The following is a 27,764-nucleotide window of genomic DNA, read 5'->3' on the forward strand; positions in this document are numbered from 1 at the left end:
TTGAAAATGAAATGTATATTGCTTCATGCATGTTTACAAAAATGTTAGCAATTCAGACAAAAATGTACAAAATACAGTTCTGATTTAAATCATCAAGACTGCAATGGTGAAAGAATCTGTCCATTCATGTTTGTTGATGTGTGCTGGAACTGGTGAAACTCTACATCTCTGCTTGGAACAAAGTATAAAGGGATGTATGTAAGGTTCCCTGTAGACCATATCTGTAATAGACATAAATGCTTGATTTATGTCATAAATAGTAAACAAGATAACCAATTTCTATTTACTGGTATATTATAAATTGAATATCATGTATCCATTATATTGTTACATAATACTTAAGTTCTTCATATGTGGTTCATAAATGTCTAAACATGTGACAAAGTACAGGGACAACACTATAATTTATATATAGTTTGTCTCAGATTAAGCACAACAATGTTTAATAGATCTGCAAATTAGTCTTTGAAAATATTTTTACCTTTTGTCTAGGGTTGTAACACAATATATGGTGTATAGTGACAAGTAGGTGGTGTATCTTTCATTCATCTATGTTTTGATTGAAACCCCTGTCCAATAGCTATATTCGTATAAACCAATATCTAACAGCTATATTCTTATAAACCAATATCTTACAGCTATATTCTTATAAACCAATATCTAACAGCTATATTCTTATAAACCAATATCTAACAGCTATATTCTTATAAACCAATATTTAACAGCTATATTCTTATAAACCAATATCTAACAGCTATATTCTTATAAACCAATATCTAACAGCTATTTTCTTATAAACCAATATCTAACAGCTATATTCTTATAAACCAATATCTAACAGCTATTTTCTTATAAACCAAAACATCTAAGTGATCTAACAGCTATTTTCTTATAAACCAATATCTAACAGTTATATATTCTTATAAACCAATATATAACAGCTATATTTTTATAAAGACTATTTGGTTGGGTGTTTTATTGGACTGGATATAGTGCTGGAAATATTGACATAAGAACCTGAAAAAGGGTTTGAATCCCTCGGAGAAAGGAACTAACATTTCAGTAACATTGTTGGGTTAAATTTGAAATGAAGTTTATATTTATAATGGTGTTAGCCTTGTTAAACCACATATCATTTGAAAAACATCAATCTTTAAAGTTGTTACATTATTAGATGATATATGATTATATTAAAATTTGATGTGATGGTATGGCATATTCATGATATAACATAGTCATCTTTCACAACAGACAATACAAAGCTGATCTGAAAGCTACACTATATCATATAAAAATTGATATTAATAATCCTGACTTTTATTTCAAATGTTTGCAGACCAGGAAGTAATTTTATGTTCATCAGATGAAAATGCTGATTTATAGATAAGCTTTTATATCTTTATAACTTTATCACATGATTTTCTCACCCATGAGCAATTTGATATACATATATATATTGTTCAGTTATAGGATTTTAATGGCATAATTTAATCATTATGAGGGTTATTTATAACAATTATTTCATATCTTCCAACTTTTCAAAATTTCCATGGGGGATTTTCAGTCACTATTTGTAAATAAATTACCTGTATAATATTTGACCTTGGACTTCCCAGTGTTTATAATTATATATGAGGGCATGTAACATTAAGAACTTGTACAGATTTTTTTTACTAAGGATTCCTTGAAATTGACAGAATACCCAGTTAACTAGTATGCAGAGAAAAACTTTTCTAACAGGTCACAACTTAAAAGGTTTCCACGTGTCCAAACAAGATTTGACTACCAAACAATAAAGAACGCTGAGGATTCTAGAAGAAACACTAACAATTAACAGTGTTATAAACAAGAAACCAAGATATTCTATTATAAAGAGAAAAGGGAACATTGTTATGTTAAATTATTGCTTTACTACTAATAATTTTTTAAAGACAATCCGGTACATGTTTAAATGTTTCAATGAAAACCTCTTGTTTCACCATCGCTGTGACAGAGGGTTACTTTGTTGTTATTGTTTTCTGTTATACCATTGTATCCACAAAGGTTTTTCGGAATAAACTTGTAAACTTGTAGTTTCAGAAGAGTTGTGAGTGATAAAACACTAGATGTAAATTATTAATGCAACATCTATACTGGAGCATTAAATAACCAAGTCCCTGATTGGTCACCTCTCCAACAGGGCATCAACCAAAAAAATGTGTATTAAAATTTTAATGCAATGAAAAAGGCCATTAATGAAAGCCATCATTGGCACAAGGGGGACTTCAAATACTTGTCACTCCACAAACTTTTAACCTTATTGTTCAACATCAGTGACATCGTTTTGATGGGGAGATAGTTCGTAAAAATCTGGAGACACACATAGTTGTAATTTACTTGTGAACAGAAGAGTAATTCATTGCAAATCTTTATTCTTTAAAGTTGTTTGACGGTACTTGTATTTTAATAAAAATTCACCAATTAATTTTTGTTAATCTTGTACGAGTCTTTGTGCAGTGTCAATTATCCTTGATTAGCTTTTGGAGGTTACAAGTCATAGGTTAATAAAGTTGTCATAAATTGGGTGTTTCCATATTAATCTTGTATTATGTCCTTGTACAGTACTATTTGTCCTTGATCACCTTTTGGGGGATATTATAAGTCATGGGTAATTGAAGCTGTCATAAAAGAGGTGCTTATATTATGTCCTGTTTCAGCTGCATTTGAACATAATAAAGGATTATTATGAAAACACCAATTTAATCAAAGAGCTGAATAGCTCTGAGGGGCAAGACGGCCCTTGTTTCTATTTAATTAAGGGTGGGGTATCTTTTGATAGTCTCCATATAAAGAATGAAAAAGAGAACAGCTAGAACATATACAAAGGTTTACAATATTGAAATCAATTGTTGTTTATGTAATTTTATTTTCTTAGTTTAGGGTTCAATTTGGACCAATGGAAGTGATCTGCATCTTCTAAATCTAAACATTTGATTAAAGTTGATATTTAATTATCTAAAATTCAACTGAATTCTGTCATTTCACAACAACTACAATATTTTTTGAAATCTTAATTGTGTAACCACTGAACTACAGGCTAGGGCCATTTTCCATTATTTTGTGACAGTACTCTTGGATTTTTAAGTTTTTTCTTAAGAAAGTGTGGACTGAAAAATCTCTTCAGTTTTACATTTCTAGTGATAAAGTTCCCAGTTACAACTCTCATCACAGGGAAACAGGTACTAATAAAAAACAATATGATTGATGTAAACTATGTGAAGCTTGTTTCCAAATCCTAAATTTGAAATATTTGTAAATTTCATGAATAAATAGGTTTAAACTACAAAATGCAACATTTTTTTTACCATTACAATGATTATGTTGGTACACAAAAATTTAGTTTTAATGGAAGACTACTAATCCAATGAAATGTCACATTTTAAGTGTTTAAATACATTAACTTTTATTTTAGTGGATAATTACTCATCAAATGAGGTGTTCATGAATTGGAGGAAGATTCTCAAAACATAATTTTTACAGAAAAACTTAATAAAATCGTTTCTCTCCCCTATGATCTCATGTAACCCCACCATCTCTGTTTACTGTGAAAGTTGTTTATCTACATATTAAAGTATTGCATGTTGATGTTTGAATCATACAGCAAACATTATTATGTTCAAATTAAACAAATACCAATTTGTAATTAGTGCAGGATCTCTGAGAATGATTTAAATAAGCAGTGAAGGATATCCCTGCCTCTGCGTAGTGTGACATTCCAAGAATGACGTCACTATAAAATCCAATGTAGGTTGGATATATTTAGAATATCTCGTCATACTGATTTTCCGGAATTGTAAAAGAAACGTAAATAGTGTAAAGGAGAGCTGAATATACGATAATTTCGTGAGAAACAGAAGGGAAATGTGTAAAAAAGTGTTTAAAGTCAAACTATTCATTTCTGGGTCTCCTTCTCTTCAATCTAAGTAAGATTTGTTGGGGGGTTATCCACACTATAAAAACAAAATGAATGATGTGAGGGAATGTCACTCTGGTCAACCCCATAGGGGATTGACGGCTTGAAGCCGTCTTTCCCCAATAAAACTGTAGTATAACTAAATAGCATACTAGCATACATTTCTCTCTACATTGAAGACCAGAAGGTGACCTTCTGCTGTTGTTTTTTCTATGGTCGGGTTGTTGTCTCTTTGACACATTCCCCATTTCCATTCTCAATTTTAATACTGATTCTCAATTTTAATACTGAATAATAAATGATAAGCTTGAGAAGATTACATGTACCTCTCTTTTAAATTATTCTGATTATTTTATAATTATTCCAAACTTAACATACTACAAAAATAAACTTAAACTTAATCCACAAATAAATAAACAATAAATAAGGCGATGTAGTATGATTGCCAATGACATTCTACCAATTGATGTATATTTATACTTACCACAGACAGAATAGCACCATTGTCATATTTAGGTTGAAATGATATGTGATGTGGGATAGCTGTTGGTTCTCCTTGTACAAAGCCACTACAAAGATAAAATGTCATGATATAAAAAGGTTTTTAGGTTAAGAATAAATGAACAATATTCCTTTTTTAATTTTCATCAACCTTTTCTTAATAAATACAAAAATGTCTTTTAATGCAGTTTAGATACAATGAACTTTTGAATTTTCATAATTATAATAACTGAAATCATTTATTTGTAAACTAGTTTTCTTGCAACTTGTTCATTCAGTTTCGAATTTAAATTAACCAATGTTGTTTATTTTGTTTGGTATTGAATTTGAGATTGCTCTTAGAAAAAGTATTTATCACCTCATTATAATTCTTTGTTATCGGACCACAGATGTATTATCACGTTGTGATTGGTTAAACGCCGTCACGTGGTGACCCCCTATGAGACTGTATGGGGTTAGTAAGTTTCATATGGGGTTCATGACGCGTTAATGGCGACATAATCTATTAATGTTGTTGTGTTTCATTGTTTATTTTTCAACAAAACGTCGCAGAAAAAGTCCAGCGTCCTATAAATTCGTTATACGGTTAACTAGTGACCCCCTACGGATCCATAGAGGGTTAATAAAATTCATAGGGGACTCGGCCTCCGGCATAACCCCCTATGGATTTTACTAACCCTCTATGGATCCGTAAGGGGTCAGTAGCGAACCATATAACTTGTATTCTAAACCTAAACTAAGAACTATCACTTACTACTTTCATGAACAATGGTTATAATATGTATAGTTTTCTGTTGTAAAGATTTCAAAATAACAACCAGTATACTTTAATAATCACTTAATCACTTGTGACATTATATTATATATCCTGATGCAAGGTAAATAAAAACATTGGAGGGCCAGTTCAATTTTTTTTTTTTTTTATATATTATGATATTATGAATGATTTTTAATAGTCTTTTCCTATTTTCAAATTAATTTAAAGAGTTTCACTTGTATTTCAGATATTTATAACACTTTAGCTGCATTTAAATTTTACATTATTAAAACCCTTTATTTAAATAAACTTAGTTACAACCACTTAATTTTCTATCAGAATCAAAATAGTTAAAAATTCACTAGACAGACAACATGCTGAAGACTCCTTGTTGAAGACCATACCTTGAACTATAATGGTTTACCTTAATAAATTGTGACATGGATGGACAGTTGTCTCATTGGCACTCATACCACATCTTCCTATATCTAGCAACACATTAAGGAACTATTTTGAAGTTATAACATGAATAGTTTAATCATAAAAATACAAAGAAGAGATTTAATGACATTGATATTGTAAACAACTATAGGTCACTTAACAGCCTAAAACAATGAGCAAAATCCATGCCACACAATCAGTTTTCTCGCCATGGAAGAATATCTTGCCTTTTAACATCATTGCATTATTTTCCATGTACTCACCATTAAGTTAATTCCTCTTTTACTCACTAAGGGATTATTTCCCCTGAACTCACCTTTGAGACATTTCCTTGTACTCACCTGTGAGATATTTCCCTTGTACTCACCATTGATATATTTCTCTTGTACACACCAGAAAGATATTTCCCTAGTACTCACTATTGAGATATTTCCCTTGCACTCACTATTGAGATATTCCATGTGTACTCACCAGAAAGTTATTTTCCCTTGTTCTCACAATGGAATAAATTTCTTTGTACTCACCATGGAGTTATTTCCAGCACCAGATCAACTTTTGTCCTGAACAATACAATTTGTCTCTTTATATGTCCACCATTATCTATAATAAAACATCAGACTGTATTTTCTTTGTATCATTATGAATAGAACAAGCTAAGAACAATTTTTATAACATTAATTTTCAAGGCATATCAAACTTTTTTTTCAAAAAGAATATCTTCAACATTATTATTCTGAGTAAAACTAAAACAGTTATTAAGAAACATACAATGTCTTGATTCACAGTGACCATTTTAATGAGGTAAATGAGTTAAAAGTCAAATGGTACATATCAAATTGATATGTACATATTACAACGACTCTATAGACTATATATTGTCAATGTGTAACACAGAAATTGATCAGATTTTAGGACTGAAACATAATAGTAATAATTGAATCAAATAGATGAACAGTGTATCAATGTCCACTGTCAATATGCATATGACATCTGTCCAAGGGAAATAATTCAAACAAAAAATGGACATGTAGTCACAATAAGATAATATTACTCCCCTTATAATTCAAAGTATAAAAACAACAGACAGTAGCCGTACGATAGCCTGGTAAAGCACCTATATGGTACAAATCATCATTACCAATCTGTTTACCATATGAAGAACTTCTGTTCAGCAGTGCTTAGGAATGTTTGACAAAAATTTTAAGTTCATTAGCCTATTGAAAAATTTCAAAAATTTCAAAAATTTCAAAGTTTGTAAAATAGGAAGGAGGCTCATAAAAGCCCTCACATATTCAAGCGTGACACATGTTTAGCTCACACCTGAGAAAAGTGATGAGAATATTTGTTGGGAGAATTGATAGATGGATGCTTATTTTAATTTCCAATGTTCAGTTTCCACCTTTATCATTCTTATAAGGAAAGCACATACCCTGAAGTAATACTGCTAATCTTTCACCTGTCTGGTCCCAAACCATGCTATGTACTAAACCTCCTGTTCTAAAACGGATAACATATTTATTTATATTACTGGACTATTAAATATGCCAAGTTTTAAATTGTTTACAGTAATGGGAAAAAATGTTAATAGATATATAACCAAGTAAATATATATAAAATTGTGAATTCAAAAATGAACAGAAATTTCAAAATTTTGCTATCAACATTAATGCAATTTTCCTAAAATAAAAGATTCACTAAGACAAAAAGATCCACTTAGACATTTATATATATGCCTAAATGCATTGTAATTTTTTTTTTTATTTTTCTTTGGTAAACAGAGGAAACTGTAAATATATATTCAGTAACTGCTGTACAAGAAAAAAACTGGTGACAATTTGTTTGGTTAACCAGTAAGCTAGATATAGTGTATAAATTGTGTTTAAACAGACAACTGTATCACCAAAACCAGTTATTGTAAACAGAGAGGAATATATATACATGGAAATAAAAGCAATCTAGAAAAATGTAAAGCAACTTTGAGATGAAGGACAGCAATAATCATGATGTCCCTTAGCCTTTACTTTAGCTGCTAATTTAGTGCATATAGTGATTTTTGGTATGATTAAATACACCATAACTTTTCTTTTCCATCAACTGCTAGATAAAACAAGAAAAACTGCATACCAGTCTGTGACAAACATTTTTAGGGTTTAAGACCTAAAAAGAAACGGATTTTTCTTACTACATTTTCAACTGAAATTCTGAATATTTCTGTCTGACTGAAAGACTTTTTGACAGACAGAGTTTGGGATACACTGAAATACTATAACTGATATAAATGATATTAAATAAACCTGCATATAAGAATATAACATGACCTTTATACAATCATTGTCAGTGACGACAAAACATACCTATAGTATAGACATTTACTTAACCTTGGGAACATATCAGAAAAGGTTAGGATTATTGGGTTATTCATACTTGAAATCTTTGCCATCAGCTCCTTGTAATGTGACTTCTGATATGTCCACAGCAGCTATTGCTGAATGTGATCCACCAATTACAGCCTTTCTTTCATCTTGTGCAGTGGAAAATGACAAGGAATATATGATTGGTTCGTTTTCTGTGGCAAACAGCAAAATGCTTCCATCTGGACTCCAACAAGCTGTCTGATTTGGAAATGAATTGACAAATCAGATACCTTTATATCTCAATAACAGATCTTAAATAATGAGAAAAAACCTTACCATATACAATTAGTAAGATATAAAAGACCTTCATGATAATATACAAAGGAGAAACAATACAGTCAAAGTTATAATACAATATCTTAGCCTTACATTATTCACAGTATATTTTTTTTTCTAAAGTCAAGAATTATTTAACCGAGACACTGGATCCTAAACACAAGAAACCTGTTTGGATTACCTAACTAATAGAAGAATGGTAATCCCACTTAACTTACCTTAATTCTGCCTGTACATTTGGTCCATACTTCACAAAGAATGATAATACCAATTAACTTACCTTAATTCTGCCTGTACATTTAGTCCATACTTCACAAAGAATGATAATCCCACTTTACTTACCTTAATTCTGCCTGTACATTTAGTCCATACTTCACAAAGAATGATAATCCCACTTTACTTACCTTAATTCTGCCTGTACATTTAGTCCATACTTCACAAAGAATGATAATCCCACTTTACTTACCTTAATTCTGCCTGTACATTTGGTCCATACTTCACAACTCCATTTAGTTGTCTCCCATACTCTGTATACAAATGAATCAGTTAGAATTGTTTAACATTAAAATTAATCAACATCAATTATGATCTCTAACACTTTAACAATTTTTCTATATGTGCTGGCTAAGCATAAAATGTTCAGTCTTATTGTAGTGTTAAAAAATCTGTGTTAAATTCCAAGTGATGTATAATTGTTTAAGCTCTAGTAACAGAAATGTAAATATAAAATATATATAAGTAAACACTTAATATTCTTTATCATCATTTGAACCAATTTCAACACTGAATTTTAAATCTAAGAAACTAACAAAAAAAATATAGGTCATTGTGACCCTAACATAATTTTGTAATTTAAAACTGTTTGTAAGAAATCACAAGAGTGCACACACTGAAATGTCTCACCTTCTTTACTAATCATTGTTATTATGTTGATATTCCGAAGTATAAAGTCTTATTACAACTGTCACATAACCTTAACATAAACCATGATATCTAAACAAAGATCAGATGAGCCATGCCAGACAGACATGTACAGCTATCAATGCTTCCATACAACAAATATAGTTGACCTATTACTTATAGTTTAAGAAATATAGACCAAAACACAAAAACTTATCACTGTGCAATGAACCGTGAAATTGAGGTCATGGTAAAATTAAACCTGCTGGACTGACATATAGATCATAATATATTTCCATACACCAAATATAGTTGACCTTTGGCATGCAATATAAGTTAAAAAGACCAAAACTTAAAAACTTAACTTTGACCACTGAACCATGGAAATGAGGTCAAGGTCAGATGACATTTGTCCGCTTGACATGTACACCTTACAATCATTCCATACAACAAATATAGTAGACCTATTACATAAAGTATGAGAAAAACAGACCAAAACACAGAAACTTAACTATAACCATTGAACCATGAAAATGAGGTCAAGGTCAGATGACACCTGCCAGTTGGACATGTACACCTTACAGTCCTTCCATACACCAAATATACTAGCCCTATTGCTTATAGTATCTGAGATAGGGACTTGACCACCAAAACTTAATCTTGTTCATTGATCCATGAAATGAGGTCGAGGTCAGGTGAACACTGTATGATGGGCATGAGGACCTTGCAAGGTACGCACATACCAAATAAAGTTATCCTATTACTTATAATAAGAGAGAATTCAACAATTACAAAAATTCTGAACTTTTTTTTCAAGTGGTCACTGAACCATGAAAATGAGGTCAAGGACATATGACTGACGGAAACTTCGTAACATGAGGCATCTATATACAAAGTGTGAAGCATTAAGGTCTTTCACCTTCCAAAATATAAACCTTTTTAGAAGTTAGCAAACACCACCGCGGGATCACTATCCCTATGTCGAGCTTTCTGCAACTAAAGTTGCAGGCTCAACAAAAATTAAATACTTAAATCATATGAACATAGGAACTTGCTAACATACCAATTGGGTTAATTACATCTATAAATGTATGTAATCACGTTGATGATATAAAATTGCTGATACTTTAATTATAATGAATAGATATAAAACAAATCTATTTTATAACTGTAAATTTATGCCTAAAAATGGAAGATACATTGAACATTTCATTTTGTTGTCCTTCAATTGTTTGCTTTAAATTCCTAAACAAATGTGATGGTGTTGCTGAAAATACTTTACTGCCATCTGGTGACCATTTCAGTAACGATACACCACCACCCCCTACACGTCTTAAAGGTGTACATGTTTCCATAGCAACATCCCAGGCCTGCAACAAAAAAAATATTACGGAAATTAAAATATATTGGAAGATTCTTGCTACTACAAGTCTATACTGTTAGCAATGGTCTATTTTATTTTATCAATACGAGTAAATTTATTCTGTATATCATATCATTTACATATCAAAGTTTTAATTAAGGAGAAAATATGAAAGTTGTCATTTTTATCAAAACTTTAAATTTTGCATTCTAATATCATGTTATATATATATGTTACAGTAAATAGGTGAAATTAGGAATTACATGTAATTACTAAAATTTAGGAATTACAGGTAATTCCCGATGCACTTAGTTAATACAAGTAATTCCTGAAACGGTCCAGTTATTACCAGTAATTACTAATTTTAAAATGCATTTTTACACCTATTTACTGACTGCTAAAGCAATGTTGTATTATGGTCAGATGATCAAAAGTTATAGTAATACTAACTAGCTATATATATAGAAGATCAGTTAGTACTCTTAAAATATTGAATGGTTGATTTGTATTAAAAATATCTTGAATAAATATGGAATTTTAAATATATGGTTAAATCAGAGTAACTTTAGTTTTAATCCAAATTGGTTAAAGTTGAGCATTATACATATATTTTTTAGCAATTTCAGCAGACATCAAAAATGGAAAATTCTCCCAAAGCATTATGTTTTAACTTTAAAAAAACTGTTTGAAGAATATTTAGACTTAGTACCTTTTAAAGATAAGATAACGTTATGTAGGTTGGGAACTGGAATGAACTGTTATGTGTATTAGCTTCGAGATATAAAAATAAATAAATATATTTTTTTGGTTTGTTAAATCATAAATATGATATGATACAATTATAATTCAGCAGCCAATCTGGTTCTATTTTGTTAAATTAGCTGAGAAACAAGGTTGATAGGTTGTGCACTTGCGAGTTAATATTTGGACCTTATTTAATACGTATTCATGTGACCTTCAATTCAACCCCTAGCTGGAGATCGGTTATCGATGTATTAAGTTATTAAAATTGTAAGGGTTTTACAGAACAAATCGTCTCGCCTACTTTTTCTGTTAATCGCAGGCTCAACAAAAATGAGGAAAAAATATCAGTATAAAATTTTCCTCTTGATACTATTTTTTACTAGTACTATAAGAAGCTTCTGTCAAAATTGGGTAAAAATCCAGGATGGTTTATAAAGTATAATGTTTTAAAAACTTTAACTGCAGAGTGTATGTAATGTTAACTGGGGAAAAAAACTAGTCCGTTTATCCTGTTTATAAGTAATATAGGATAAAAAGGATTTCTTTTACAAACTTTACTTTCGGATATTATTTTATGATCATAAACATTTAGCTTCTGTCCAAGTTTGGTAGAAATCAAGGATATTTGGAGAAAGTTATTTTAAAGTTTTAAAACACAGTGCATGATTAAGATTTTAGTTTAACAAAATTATGAAAATCAATTTCGGATTGATATCATTGTCTTGCATGCATATATTTACGGAGTTTTGAGGCCTAAAAAACAAACATTTTCCTGTTTCAATTCCCAAACACTAAAGAGTGAGCACTTTTGATGTGCCTTATATTCCTACATCCTTAAGTAAGCTCCCTTAAAATCCCTACCCCTGCACTTTCTTATTTGGTATCTTGAATTATGTTTTTGATTTTAAAACAAAAACATTAAGTTAGTAAATAGCTGTAAAAATGACAAGAAAAAATCAGTAATTACCAGTAATCACTGAAACAACTAGTAAATACATGTAATTACTAAATTGGCTAGTAATTACAGGTATTTACTGAAATGTTTAGTAATTACGAGTAATTCCTAATTTCACCTATTTACTGTAACATATATATATGTTATATTTCCAGAAATTGCATCTCATATTCTCTCCTATTGCTATCAAAGATTTCAAAACTCTCATTATCACACAATCATTACTGAGATTTCAGTTGTATGAATCTGAACAGCATTTGGACAAAAATTTTTGTAATGAGATGTGAAGTAATAATTTTGAGATATCAACTGTGATTATGACAAACCATGATAGCAGTATCGACAGGGGAGGATGACAGAAGAATTCTACCATTAGGATCCCAGGCTAGACAGGTTACTGGAGTATGACTATTCTGTTGTAAAACCTGAACTGAACTTGTCGAGGGTCTGAAAAATATTTAAATCAATTAAAAATCAAATATATATAATTTTAGTCTGTTGTCTCAAAATAATTGTTTTCAATAATAAATGTTTATAAAAAAAACCTCAAAATTTCATGTTTCACAGTTTTAGAAGATAAAATGCACTAAATGACATTCTTTTATCTTTAACAGTTGGTAAATGCATCACAACAATTAATGATAACGTGTTTGCAGTCATTTCATTTTTTAACAGTACTTTAAATCTATAAATGAAGTTTACCTAGTTGCTAAAGATGTAGGTTCTACGTGCCATATCAACACACAAGATTGACATGCTACTGCTAAAACTGAAGCTGACTGGGGTCTGAAAAATAAACAGTACAAATTATTGATATATTTGTTTACCTGTTTTTGGCTTTATCATAGCTTTCAGTAATTGTCTCTTGGATTAGTACTTTCTTGTTTGTTAATCTTTTTTTGTTCTTGTATCTGATGAGTTTAGCAATTTTCAGCAGATTTGTATACCTTATTTTTATGTTGTGCTGTTACACCACTGTCCCATACTAGGGAAAGTGTAAAGCATTTACAAAAATGTTTATTCTTAGTACTGGTAATCCATGAATGTTTAGGTATTGCTATAATTCTGTGTGTTTATTTGATGTTTTAAGTGTACAGAAAAAAATAGTTTGTTTTCTCATTGTTTTAATTAAAATCTAAGAAAATATAATAAATTTAGGGTTACTAGAATTACAGAACATGCAGACTAACTGTTTTGGCATATCATGAATAATATGAAGGATATTTATTTTAAATATATGTATTCTCTTTGTAGAATAGCCACGTCAACTTATGAAAACTAAACATAAACATATAAGCTGTTTATATCTTTAGCAATGTTTAAGGGAGTCCTTCTCAATTAATTATCATTAGGGTTTATATAAATAGTTCACATACTGCCAAGATAAATCTGCCACATTTTTCTGTAGTTTATGTTTCAGTACAGGTACCAGATCACTCTTGCCCATATGTACATTGATGGAATCATCCTGTAAGGCATAGGCAAACTTAACTGTGTGTGGATGCCAGGAAAATGCATGAACTGGACTCCTCTTCCTGAAAATATTTGTTGAATTCAGAATTTGGTTATATTATACATTTTACAGAAAAAGACTACCTTTTGATGGTTTACTACAAATAATTTCAAATAATATTTATCAGGACATTAATGATAAAAAAAGATGTGGCATGGTTGCAAAAACCACAACTCTACACAAGAGACCAAATGACACAGAAATTAACATCTATAGGTCACTGTACAGCTTTCTACAATGATTAAACCCATACTGCATAGTCAGCTATAAAAGGCACTTAAATGATAAATGTAAAACAATTCAAAAAAGAAATTTAACAGCCTAATTGATATCAATGTTCACTTCAATTTATAGTTTACACTGTATATAATTTCCTATATCATTATGGTAAATAAACATGATAAATGTGAAAACATCCATGCAAATGTTAACATTTTTCTCTTCTCGCTTCCTTAAAATTTATTCCAATGGTAAATTACTTGTTGGTAAAATTTTGTCATTCATGTTTCCATACATTTTTTTATCATTGTAGATGAAAAGTTGAGGTATTAGTCAATGTTAAAACTCAATTGCTTAAATAGTAATGTCAAAGTCTCATTTGGTGGCTTTTTGTTTGTTTGCAGGGGAGACTAAAACTGTTAAGTCTTTTAACCATAATTTAAGAGACCCAATACAATATTTCTGCCACTTGTTAAAAGATTCAAATATCAATCTTTTAACCTTTTTACACTTAACTTTTATCTAAGTTATCTAAAATTGAAACCTCCGACAGTAGATCACTAACATAATTATATAGATCTACTCACCAATCATGTATTCTGGAGAATTTACAGATCATATCTTCATTTGACATCTAAAACAAAACAGTATTGTTTATTGCTTATATATTTATTTTTACATTCACATGAACATATATATACAAAACTTTATAACGACACAAATTCTGTTTCTGTAACAACATCATTCTAATATTTCAAAGTGGTTCAAGTTATAAGTTCAGATACACATGTAGTTCTTATCCTAATGCTCCCCTTGGTTTTTCAAATGAATAAATGATATTGCAAGTTTTCATTTGATTTGAGAAAGTATGACCTTGTACTATTTATTTGAATGTTCCTACATTCAATTTTCTTTAAATTTAATTAGTTTTTAGTGATACATACGTCTTTTATATGATTGCAACCTCTTTGCATGTAATTCTTTTAACCTTCAACTCATTATGTTTATCATATAAATCAAAAGAATCAATAAAAGCTAATCAAATTAGACATATTGCAGGTATTGATTCAGAAATACTCATAACATATGTCAAGCAGCCAATACACTTACAATCAATATGGACAAGTAAGGAATCGTGCCAATAAATAAAACCAAATCCTAATACACGCAAACAAAATATTAATATACTCCCCTAAAAAAAAGTGTGTATGATTAAACAAAAATTTGCTTTCACTTAGTTCTTATTCCAAAATTGAGCATCAGATAGATTCTTTGTCCATTAAACAATGGTCTGTCTATATAAGGATATACTTACAGAAAGGTGAGGAAATAATGATCCATGTAGAGAGCTGGTCCATCTAACCAAGGTCAAAGTTTTCTTTGCTAAATCAGAAGTCCATGGTGGTACTAAAAAAAAGGGAATTATACTAATTACTTTATCATGTATATGCATATATGTGAACTTCTGAATAAGCCTATTCACCAAGTTTGTAATAACATGAGCAACATGATGGGTGTAACACAGAAGCAAGATCTGCTTACCCTTCCAAAGCAATGGTTATTATAATAAATGTAGCATTAACAATATTTATCGGAGTATATATCACTTGATTAATCAAAGAGCAGAATGCTTTGCGGGATACGATTGCCATAGTTTTCATTGACACATGTATAGTAGTTCTGCCAAATTTTCATTGACACATGTATAGTAGTTCTGCCAAATTTTCATTAAGCAAATGCATGAGATTTGGCCAAAATTTAAAAGATCAAAGAGGAAAAAAATAGATTCAAGGATACTGCCGCAAAAAAGCATGAACATGCGTGAGTCTCAATCATATTTGGCCGGTAACCCTGGTACAGCTCGATAGTATTATTTTCAAAACTAATTCAACTGCACATGCAAAATGAAATAATCTGAATAGTCACTCAACTTTAAGAATTGCCAATCCCGGTTACAAGTGTATGAGCCATGTACTCATTGTGTTTTATCGAATTATAGTTATCCCGTACCATTGTAAACTCGTACCATTAAAAAAAAACTTGTACCAATACAAACTCGTACCTCTGCTTACTTGTACCAACTTATTTAAATGGTTTTAAATGATGAATATACATGATATACGTTACTTTCACTCAATACCTCTTAAGTCTGTAAAATGTACATAATTTGAAAGTAAAAAAAAATGTACAATGACCAATTTGTAGCTAATGTTCCTTGTCTATTGGATAGAAAATACTGTGGCAGATGTAGATAATTAAAGTATTAACAGTTTCACCCGAAGAAAATTTTTCATGAATTATCAAATCTTAGCAGTTAGTCAAAATGATTGCCAAAATTATTTTTACATTCTATAAATAACAATGAAATGAAACTGATTCCTGTTAAGGGGTCCTCCTTTTTCCCGCCAAAAAAGCACATGGCTTTCAACAATTGTAAACATAGCATTCAATTTGTGATCATGGATTATAGCTTTAATTAACTTAAATTGGATATATATATTATTGAATGCTATGTTTACAATTGTTGAAAGCAATTGCTTTTTTGGCGGGAAAAAAATATATATCAGTGGCGGATCCAGAAACAAATTCGGGGGTGGTCCCAAATGAATATTGAATGGTATGAAAAAGGTTAAAAAATACCTTTGACATTATGGAAGATCATGAATTTGGACAACACCATGCGATGCACATATTCCTAGGTAAAGGAATTGAAAGAAATGTTAAACTGATTTTTATTTAAGACTCTTTACAATATCTTGCAATCTAAAATAGTACAACATACAACTGTCATCTGAATAAGGCAAGCTGTAAAAAAGGTTTAGCAAAAATGTTCCGAATCGGTAAAAATAGTTTTACGTAAAATTGTTCAAAATTTACTAATTTAACAAACTTAAGAGTTGTTTATCAGGTCATTCAACATCATGCTTCGCGGGGTTTCCTTGCAAAGTTATCTATAATTTGTTTTATGTTTAGTTCCAAACTGTAGTGCACATGCATCAACGCATGTCCGTTTCAACGCAATTGTCCCATAGTTGTTCTCAGGTAGGTTTTTAGAAGTGATAACTCACTGTTGGATAGCTCACATTCGCAACTCGTCACCCCATGGTAGCTATGATTTTTAGATAACAGAAATAATTGGAAAGTCGGTTTTGCAACATTCTTTCAGAGCACCGGCTACAGTTTCTGGTTTTGAAAGCATTGACTCGCAAGTCTTTTGCCACAAATGCAGTACGGAAGGCATTGTAGATGGACTCGGCAAATCAGTATGGTAAAAGTCTACAAAATGTTCAATTTCATCAAATGTTGCGTTTAGTACAAATGCTGGTACCAACTTCAGTGCTTGAATTGCTGTTGATGTTGGGGAAAAAGGGGGGGGGCTCAAAGAGATAGATAAACAAATTTAATTTAATTCATTCATAATGATTGGTTTTTTTTTTTCAAAATGTACATAAATGAAATTTAAAACCGAGACTCGGTTAGTTGGAGAATGCAATTATATATGGAAATTTCACTTAAAAATAAAAAATAATTTGTATTTACCTTTCAAAATAAGAAGTCAACTTTCTTCATATTGACGAGCTGTTTTGACAATTTAATTACATGTATACAGGTGAAACGCATTGATCCGTATTCTATCATTGTGACACCTCCAGGTATCTAGGTAATCCATAACCAATTAGTGCGATGAAAGGATTAATTTTAAGTGATAATTAGCTAGTTATTGAAAAAATAGACACTTAAAAAAAAAAATTGAGGTTCGTCATGGGGGTGGTCCGGTGCGCCGTGGGACCACCCCCTAGATCCGCCACTGTATATATATATACAACTCGTCTAAACATCAACCCAACGATGTTAGATCAGTAAATTTGCTTTCGCATATATATATATATTCAATTTAAGGTACAGTTAAAGCAATGTTTTAACTTTCTTCTGGATTAAGTTTGTTCTACAGTGGCGGATCCAGAACTTTTTCTAAGGGGGGCCCGCTGACTGACCTAAGAGGGGGCCGCTCCAGTCATGCTTCAATGATTCCCTTTATAATAATAATAATAATTTTATTTGCAAAAATACACCCATATGGGTCAAGCAAACACAAATACAACATTTAATACAGACAGTGAAGAATTACAAATATAAACATAAAAAAAAACATAGTTATAAATGGTAATTAATGTAGCCTTTCATGGACATGGACCTCATTTTCGCAATTCTAATGATTGCTTTATAAAGTCACCAATTTCTGTCAAAAGCTCAGATTTAGGATTTAAAAGTTGTTTTAGCTTTAGCTTTAAAAGTGGTTGATAATTTGTAAAATCAGGATTTAAATTATTAATCTTTAAAAATAAGCAATCTCTTAAAGTTGAGTTTAGTTTGCAGTATAGTAAAAAATGGTATTCATCATCAATTTTATTACAAAGTTTACATAACCTTTGATCTCTGGGTACATTTTTATATCTTCCCATTTCAACTTCTAGGTTATGGTCACTAACCCTTAATTTAGAAATTAATTGTCTGGTTTTAAAATTTGATTCTTTTAATAAATAATTTTCAATTTTTATCTCAGTTTTTAATTGACTATATAGAAATAATTTCGAACTGTCTGTTATAGAAGAAAGTTTATTCAAGACTTTTTTTGTATAAAAATCATGTGATACCTGTTTAAACTTCATCTTTAAGGAATATTTAATTTTATTGTATGGTTTATCACAAGTTTCAAAATCTTTAGCATTTAATCCAGTCTCTTTAGAAATATTTAGAGCAAATGTATACCAACTATGAAAACCATCATTATGCAGGGACTTATTTAATTCATAGGCTTCTTTTAACAGAGGATTAATATCATTGGTATGAAATCTACAGAAATATAGCATAACTTGTGGTTTAATAAATGAAGCCATAGAAAATCAACCAAATTTTTCCCACGAATTAGGGGGGGGGGGGGGGGGCTGGATCCTCCTATGTTCTAGTTTGAAAGATCAGTTTAAACAATAATGCTCAAAAACATTCTTTATTTTTGTCTAAGTTTTCATTAAAATCCTGTATAAAATTCAAGTAATTCAACTTTATTTTTATTAAGTTTACAAATAAAAACCCATAAAACATAATATTTTTTAATATATTTTTCTGACTGGTACGACTTCCCAGTGGTACAAGTTTTTTTTGTTATGAGTTGCCGTGGTACGAGTTAACTTGATGCCGTATCTGATCACTAAATCAAGGAGGAACTCTAAACTGGGCCCCTGTTGTGTTCACTTATCGCTACACTGACCTTCGGTGCGAAGCTATATATAGAACGGCGGACCAGTTTAGGAGGAACCCCATTTCTTACTCTTTAAATATTGAAGTTCCTTTGGGTCAGAGGGCATGACTCCTTTCCGTACACACTCCTCTGTTTAAATTGAGATCGTTCTTAATATAATACGACGTTTATCGGCATTAACGAGTTAATTTTTCCTGACGAATACTTCCAGAAGGGAGACAACTCGAAACGATAATATGGAAGACCCCATTTCGGCTGAAGGGGTGTTATAGGTAATTTTTACGATGAAGCATTTATTCTAATTTAAATTATGCATATGATTTTTAAAGTTATGCAACAACAATAACCCTCAATAGCAGACAGACATAGAAAGAATCCCATGAGTTTCAAATCAACCAATGAAGCGGGGAATCACTCAATCTGATACCCCTTGAAATCAGGAAAACTATACGCATGCGAGGTCTCACTAATTAGCGACAAGAAGCGTCAAGAAGAGACAAGAAGAAAAAATTTAGTGACAAAGCGACAAGAAAACATTTTTTTTTTTTATCAAATACATCAAAATAATTTTTTAGTATTATATTGATGGATGAAGAAATTAAAAAAATTGCGAGGAAGGGATTGTGTAGTTTTTATTATCATATTGATAGATGAAGAAATTAAAAAGGAAATGTAAACGCTATAAAATGAAAATGAAAACAAAGATTTGTCACCTTCCCTTTGAAGGATTTATTGAAACAAAAACATGAAATATTATTTCCTTTCTAACTGTACAATTATTTTTTCCTGATAGGACCAACATTAGCTGTGGTTTCATTCTAAGGTAATACACAATTTAGAGTATCAAATGAGATTAACGAGGTGCGTGTCCCTTGTTTTATTGCTACAATAACATCCAACAAACACTTTCAACAATTACACGCGCCAGAATATACAATTATTGTAAATAGTGAACACCTGTTGCAAACTCAAGATTGTCATCAATTTCCTTTAATCTTCTATCAATATGCATAAACATGATAAATATCGTTAAATGAGACAATACACTAAACAAAATGATGAAAAATATTCACATTTTAATTATGTTTTCCTCTTGTTTGATTTCAGTTGTTAATTTGTATTTCACAATTTGTGTATGTATTTTCTGGACAATGATGCACCAATAATGCATTTTGCAAGTTTATTATATATTGTACAAAGATAGTTTTAAAAACAAATTATAAGACAAAATATATTATTGTTCTAAAACACAAGTAAAAGTAATACCATAAAACGACAGGGTAAACGTAATACTTCCTGTGATACTTAATAAAATATCATGTAAATAAATGTAGCAACTGAATTAGATTTACAAGTTTCTTTTTTTTTTTATCAATAGTAACTTTCCTGTCGTTGAAATTGTTTTCTTTTGCATTTTCTTTTAATATTTATTTCGAATAAGTAATTTAAATAAAAAATGTTTTCTTGTCGCTAAATAGTTTCTTGTTGCTAATATTATTCTTCTTGTCGTTTCTTGTCTCTAAAATTCTTCTGGTCTCTAACTAATGAGACCGCACATGCGCACTAATACATAAACAAACGGCGACTTGCGATTTGGAACAAGAACGTTTATTTAAATGATATTTATTAATGGTTCTCCATTTCTTTATGAGAGTACAGTATCAAATATCAGTTTCATAACGGTAAAATATAGAAATACTCCACTTCAGTTCTTATGACAGAAATAGAATTATCGATCGGAATTCAGAGAACTCTCGCAAGGTATCAAAATTTGGGAATTCCCTTTGACGTGTTTCTAAATTTATAAAAACACTAAATATAAATACTGTTTAATTCTGATTTTCCGTGTTGTTGAAAACACGCATATAAGTCAAGGAAAATATCACACATGGAGATTATGAGTAAAACATTACAGGAAAGTTGTTTATGTTCGATTGTTTCGCTTGTTTTTACCTTTTAAAGCAAGACAATCATAAGAATCTGAGATGTTGCTGAATGTTTAGAATAAAATGAATGACGTGAGGGAATGTAGCATGAGTCAACGGTAAAAGTCTACAGATTGCTTGACAGCAATCGTATCCCAAAAATGTTATCTCATGTAAACAGATGTAATATTTTAATTATCATTTTTATTTCATGTTTCATTGATTGTGATTAAAAGTAACCCTGTCATCTGTTCATGTGACTTTCTTAAGTTAGAAACCTTATTAAAGGTTTCTATAATTTCAGGTTTTTTTTGTCATTAAGGAATAAGGTATCAAAGGTAGATCTCTGTAAATCTGTTTTATTTATGCACAACTATTTCTTTTTTATAGCTTGACATACTGTTTGCATGTGTTGGTTGGTTGCTGTCAGTCCCATACTTTGTATCACATTTACAGCCCTGTTCTTACCTTTCTAAATGTGTAATTATTTTTCATAATGTATGAAAACCTTTACAATAATAACTATACCTTCCCCACTACTGTTGACTACTTCTTGAAAGACACCTGAGAGGCCCATCTCATACCTACAAATAATTTTGTACATGTTAAAATGTTTTGCTAGTAAATTGTACATAGTCTTAATTAAAAGAAAACCAGAACTTAACAATGCTAATAACACACTGATATGGTAAACAGGAACATCAAACTTGCAGCATCCCTGGCACATGGACATCAAGACATATGATGAAAAATTAAGATTGTTTTAATATTGTTGGATTGTCAAATCTGGACTCAACTATGCTGATACATTCCTATTTGTTCTCCCTACTATTTGAATAGCTATGCTGACTTCATAATTATTTCTTGCAAGGACACAGGGAATAATTTATATGATTCTCTTGGCTAAGAATAAAGAAAGATGTCTTCATAGTCATAACAGCAGTCATAGGCTTTGCTCATTGTTGAAGACTGTACAGTGACCTAAAGCATGTATGGTTGTTAATGTCTGTGTCATTTTGGTCTCTTGTGGACAGTTGTCTCATTGGCAAAAAAAAACTTCAACTTTCTATTTTGCATAAAATGAATCTTTAAATTATATATCTGAAAACCATAGAAAATATCTAACATGGTCTTACCATGCATGCATAGCTCTTTTCCAAACTGTTTCATCATGAGGAAGGAATGCTGATTTAGCATTTTCTCTTCCTGACAAACTTTTATGATGATCATGTGATATAACAACAACTGGATATCCTTGCATCTGTTAAAAAATAAAATAATAAAATACATTCACTGAATTTGGTATGGACATGTGTCATGTTCGTAAAAATATATCATAAAGTATATCTTGGAGACTGTTTTCAAAGCAAATTGGGGTTTCAGGAGGAATTTCGTATATTTATAAGATGTTAAATATTGGATTCATCCTGATTGTTACCAAATTATTTATGTATAATACTGGGTAGGTTTAAACAATGGGTATCCAAAAGCTTAAAATATTTCTCTCAAAATAAAAGATATCAAATTCATGAAATTATAAATCAAAAATGATCTGATTTTAAGCAATTATGAAAAGTAGCTTTATCTATCAAGAAAGAATTGAATTTGAACTAAAATGCCAGAATAAGATTTATTGTCAGGCTTTTGTTATCACAAAAAATGATAGTACAAATATATATACAAAACATTAACATCATCTAGTTCAAATAAATAAAGTTAGCAATTCAAGGATCATTATATATATTCTTCCTTCTGATTATATTATTTAGATTTTACTTGATAAATTCTAAAGTTAGTTTTTAATCATATTTACAACAATATTTAGATTTTACATGATATGTACAGTTTTATGGTATTCAATTATTCTTTGACAAATATACAAACAGTAGAATTTACAGTACAAACTTTATGAGATGGACACAAATTAATTGAGGTAAACTATCATAATGGTTAAAGGTAAAGTCCACAGTAGACTCTGAGTTCAACTATCGACTGATTAAGCTAAATTCAATGCATGTACAGATATCATATCATTGATATAATAGTATATAAATCGATTTTAATTCAACCAATTGCAATTTGATTAATATGGAATAATAATAAAGATTTTTCAAGTGTTACTTGCTTTAGATCCTGCCATTTTTTCAGCCTGTGATGTCATAAGTTGGCCATTCTGTTCACACAGTGTGACCACATTCTCTGCTGGAGGCTGAGGGAATGTATTAAATACACTATAATCACTGTTACTATTCATTTCTGGAAAAAAAAATATGTTTCCTCACAATCAATTATTATACTGAATTTAAGCTTCTTAGAGACAACACAATAAGACATGTCATGTTGTGCATGTGCATAAATTTTTTATTATAATGTTTCAATGTACATTTGTATAGAAAGTATATTTTTGAGTCGAGGCTTTCAAAGCTTGGTCAGGACGTATAATAGTTATACGTCCTTGCCTTGGTGAAAAAACTGAATTTCATTTCAACAGTATGCATATATATCATGTATATCATGTACATGTATATATGTGGAGGGGTCCATATGTGCACCTTAGTCATAGCAAAATATTCAGTTTGTTTATTTGGGCTTTGTTTGGTAGAAGTACATGTACTACTATGGTTCTGCAGCTAGATTGAGGAGGATAAACTTCTCCCGATTACAGGAAAGACTTTTGGTGACCTGTAGTTCATAAGTTGTTAATCTTTATGTCATTTTGGTCTCTTGTAGAGAGTGTTTTCATTGACAATCACATCACATCTTCTTTTTTAAATTTGTTCCAGAAGTGTGGAATATTCCAAAACTAAGGTGCTTATATAATGACTATGAACAGATGTACATCATGTACACATGTACATGGAGGTTGAAAATTGTAATATGAAATCAAGTATTTGCCACAGTCCATTGATAACACGAATAATTAAAATATCATTAAATATCATTAACCTCTGTGGGCAGCAAACTGTCAATTTTCTCAAAATGTTGACATAGATGTGATTCTTCCGGCGGAAGTCAAAATCTCCCGTTTTTAAGACCCTCCTCGGTCCCTCCCATAAAAATTTGAAATCTTCCACTTCTTGAAAATGTAAACCTTGAAAAATTTACAGTAGACATTTATGTTTACAAAATTGATACTGATAGAGAAAAAGTCTGTGAAACTCGAGGTTGATATCAGAAAAGTCAGAGAAAAACAAAAGTCACCTTTTCCTGTTATCATGGTTATTGTTTTTGTGTCAAAAGGTTAATAGGTAATAAGCTTCAAGTAATAAATGAAGGTGTTTAAGATTCGACTGTATACAGTCTGCACAGTTAGCTACTAGTCCAATGCCCAAGACTAGTAGAATTTCAATTGAACTACTAAATTTTTGCAAATCTTTGTTTGGACCAATAAGAAAAATGTCAGAATATTGGTCTTCAGACTAGTAAATTAGCTGAAAATGTTTTTGGTGCAGACTGTGTATATATACAGCAATAAAAGATTATTGACAATTACCTGGTGATCAACTAGACAGTTTACAACACATGCCTGAATGATTAAAAGTGAAAATGGATGAAGTTGTATAAACAACAACTTTAAATTGATGCTGTTGAAAACATTGAATTTGAAGTTATATTAATGAACCTCAAGGACAAATTTATGTCTAAATGAACTCAAATATGATATTTATGGCTTGTTTTCTATCCAAGCCAATGGAATACCTATTTTAGTATTCTAAATTTTAATAATTTGACAAAATGCAAACCTTAAATTATCACCAGGGACATACATTTGTACATGTTTAATGTATTATATATATGTCTCTATTATAACCAAATACCCCAGCAGCAAATTATAACCAAAGAGGGACCAAAAATACCAGAGGGAGAGTCAAACCATGACTAAAATAAAAAGATAAACAGACAAATAATAGTACAAAAGACACAACATAGAAAACTAAAGTCTAAGCAACACGAACCACACCAACTTTTTGGGTGATTTGAGGTGCTCCCGAAGGGTAAGCAGATCCTGCTCCACATGTGGCACCCATCCTGTTGCTTATATTACAAATCCGATAAATAATCTAATTCGGTAGTTGACATTCGTGAAATTGGGAAAGGGTATTTTAGTTACCACATACAAGAACATATCGTATATCATCTATGAAATGGATATTTCATGATGGTCAACCAACTCGTGATGGCATCCATAAAATTTAAAAAAGGATGATTTCAACTTCACCATTTGGAACTCTTGGTTTAATAACTTCATCATGTTCCTTGTGAATAGCAATCCTCTATCAGAAAATCATAATCATGATGATAGGAAATACAACATGTACAATTCCGGGAATATTGTATCAATTGGGAGATATATATTCCTTATGCATGCGCTGCTGGAATGTTGCTACATAGATGATAGAAATGGAAAGTTCACAATTGGGAAGCTGAAATCATCTTTTTTGTTGTAAAGTTTTGTTTTCAACCAACCCCTCATTCTCATTCTAGATGTAAGTCAAGATATGAGTTATCTAGCCAAGTATTTAGTCTTAGTCTTAGAAGCATGATTTTTTTTCATTAATTGCAAGTGGCTTTGAACTAGCTTTCAGATAACTGAGAGTAGTCTCAGATCTGTTCCTAATGTCTTTTTGTTGTTGGGATGTACAAGTACCCAGGTACCTGGCCACATCTACTTGTATTTTTGTCCATCTGATGAGTTAAGCCTTTTTCAACTGATTTTTATAGCTCATTCTCATGTTGTACTGTTCAAACCCTACTATCAACTGCATATGGCCTACAATCTTTCAGGTATGCCGGCGCTAGGCTTTGGAATGAGCTGCCAGATGAGCTTCGTAAGCAACCATCTTTAAATCAATTCAAGAACTTGATAAATTCTTGGACTGGCAGCTCATGCCAATGCCTTGCCTGCAAAACCAGTTAATCTCTGCTCATTATTTTTTGGTTTGTTGCTTTATTTTTTCAGCATGGCAAATTTATTTTGTTATCTTTACTGTAGTGCTTTTGCTGCTCTGTGCTAATTGTATGTGCTTTTAATATGCTTTTTATGTGCAAACCATTTCATTTGTGTTGTGTGCATGACTCGATATGTTTGTTTTGTTTTCCTTGTTGTTATGTCGGTTTTAAAAGCTCTTCAGAGCTTATGTTTGTAATTGCTTGCTTATACCGACTCTAAAATTATAAAGCTTTATGTCTTATGTTTATATAAAGGTTAAACAGTTAAACAGGGCTCATGGGCTTGATAATTCTGTCACATGTTTTTGTTATGAAATTGACGACTTGAGATTGGACGGAGAGAAGGGGTGAAATGTAACATCCTTCATTTTGAGTGGATAATGATTATTATTTGCACAACGCAAAACACGAAACATACGCAAGCTTATCTTTATACTGACAACCGAATGTTTCCCGCTACAACTTCATCTTTGCAAAATGAAAGTAGATCTGAGTTATTCCAAGGTTTCTCCGGACTTAACGTTGTTTCGCCCCTGTATATATGTTCGTCCCTGGAGAAGTTACAGCGTTATGTGCACATTTTCAAGTGACCTTTAGAAAAATGCATCCATAATTGTTTAGATTAATTCATTGAAATATTGACCTCAAATTTTGAAAGATAGCTTAATTTTATCAAAGGAGTAGGTCCGGTTAGGGCCGATTTTGGCCTCAAATTTCAGGTTCCATCATACCGAAAGTTTTAGGACACTGACTTTTTAACCACTTAAGTGTCTATTTCAATTGATTCAATTAGTTTATGTGAAAGATTTTAACTGAACTAGTCATAAAAAAACGCTCTAATTCAAGCTTAAATATGAAAAATCTATCAAATATGTAAAAAAAAAAAACGTCACTTTTCTGACGGTTTTTTTTGTCAAAAACCTCAACCTTTACATTATGTTTTGTATTATCATCAAATACAACTTACATTTCAATATTATGAATGAACACGAATGCGGCCACTTTTATTTTAGACGGAAACCGTCTAAAACTTAACCAAAATGCTAAAAAATTTAAGCATGACTTAATGATGCTAGAACGCGATATTTGTGCATTGTATTATCAAAAACAGCTCATATCTATACTAGACAACAAAAGAAACGATACAAGACTATTTTCAAATTAAAGATCAAGTTTTCCGTTTACAGGACCATTATTGAAGGTAGTGTGGTAGAGACGATTTTCATTGATTTTATTATTTTAATCACTTCTCTGTATAGTTTATCATTATTACTTATTGATCAGTTTATCTATGTATTATTTCACTGTGTCTAAACCACACCGGCAGAATTTGATCGGACTCGATGGTATCTAACTTCCGGCACAATGACGGAACATCAATAGACAGAAGAAAGATAGGTTTCTCCTTATTTTCTTATTTTTTTTAATGATATCGAAGAATATATATACATCAGAGACATATAATTGTATTATATGTCTCTGTATACATATACAACTATTTTCTATTGTGAGATACACTATTTTCTACAACCGTTCTATATTAACGGAGAAATAAGTCAAAATGCATGTCAAAATGACGAATTGAGTGAACCTT

At 30.8% G+C, this 27,764-nt stretch overlaps 1 protein-coding gene across 1 annotated transcript; it reads right to left on the reverse strand.

Annotated features, from left to right (window-relative positions):
* Positions 1-26,689, reverse strand: LOC134704815 (aladin-like). The gene is made up of 16 exons (XM_063563598.1): positions 26,589-26,689; positions 23,346-23,476; positions 22,357-22,481; positions 21,749-21,804; positions 15,351-15,442; positions 14,623-14,669; positions 13,680-13,838; positions 13,006-13,089; positions 12,630-12,750; positions 10,487-10,611; positions 8,808-8,868; positions 8,076-8,263; positions 7,081-7,148; positions 6,176-6,251; positions 4,437-4,521; positions 1-221 (listed from the first exon to the last, which is right to left on the reverse strand). The coding sequence occupies exons 2-16, from the start codon at positions 23,472-23,474 to the stop codon at positions 93-95; spliced, it is 1,545 nt and encodes a 514-aa protein (XP_063419668.1). The 5' UTR covers positions 23,475-23,476; positions 26,589-26,689; the 3' UTR covers positions 1-92.
* Positions 26,690-27,764: the final 1,075 nt, after the last annotated feature.

The sequence above is a fragment of the Mytilus trossulus genome, chromosome 2 (genome assembly GCF_036588685.1).
Source record: "Mytilus trossulus isolate FHL-02 chromosome 2, PNRI_Mtr1.1.1.hap1, whole genome shotgun sequence".
NCBI classification, from domain to species: Eukaryota; Metazoa; Mollusca; class Bivalvia; order Mytilida; family Mytilidae; genus Mytilus; species Mytilus trossulus.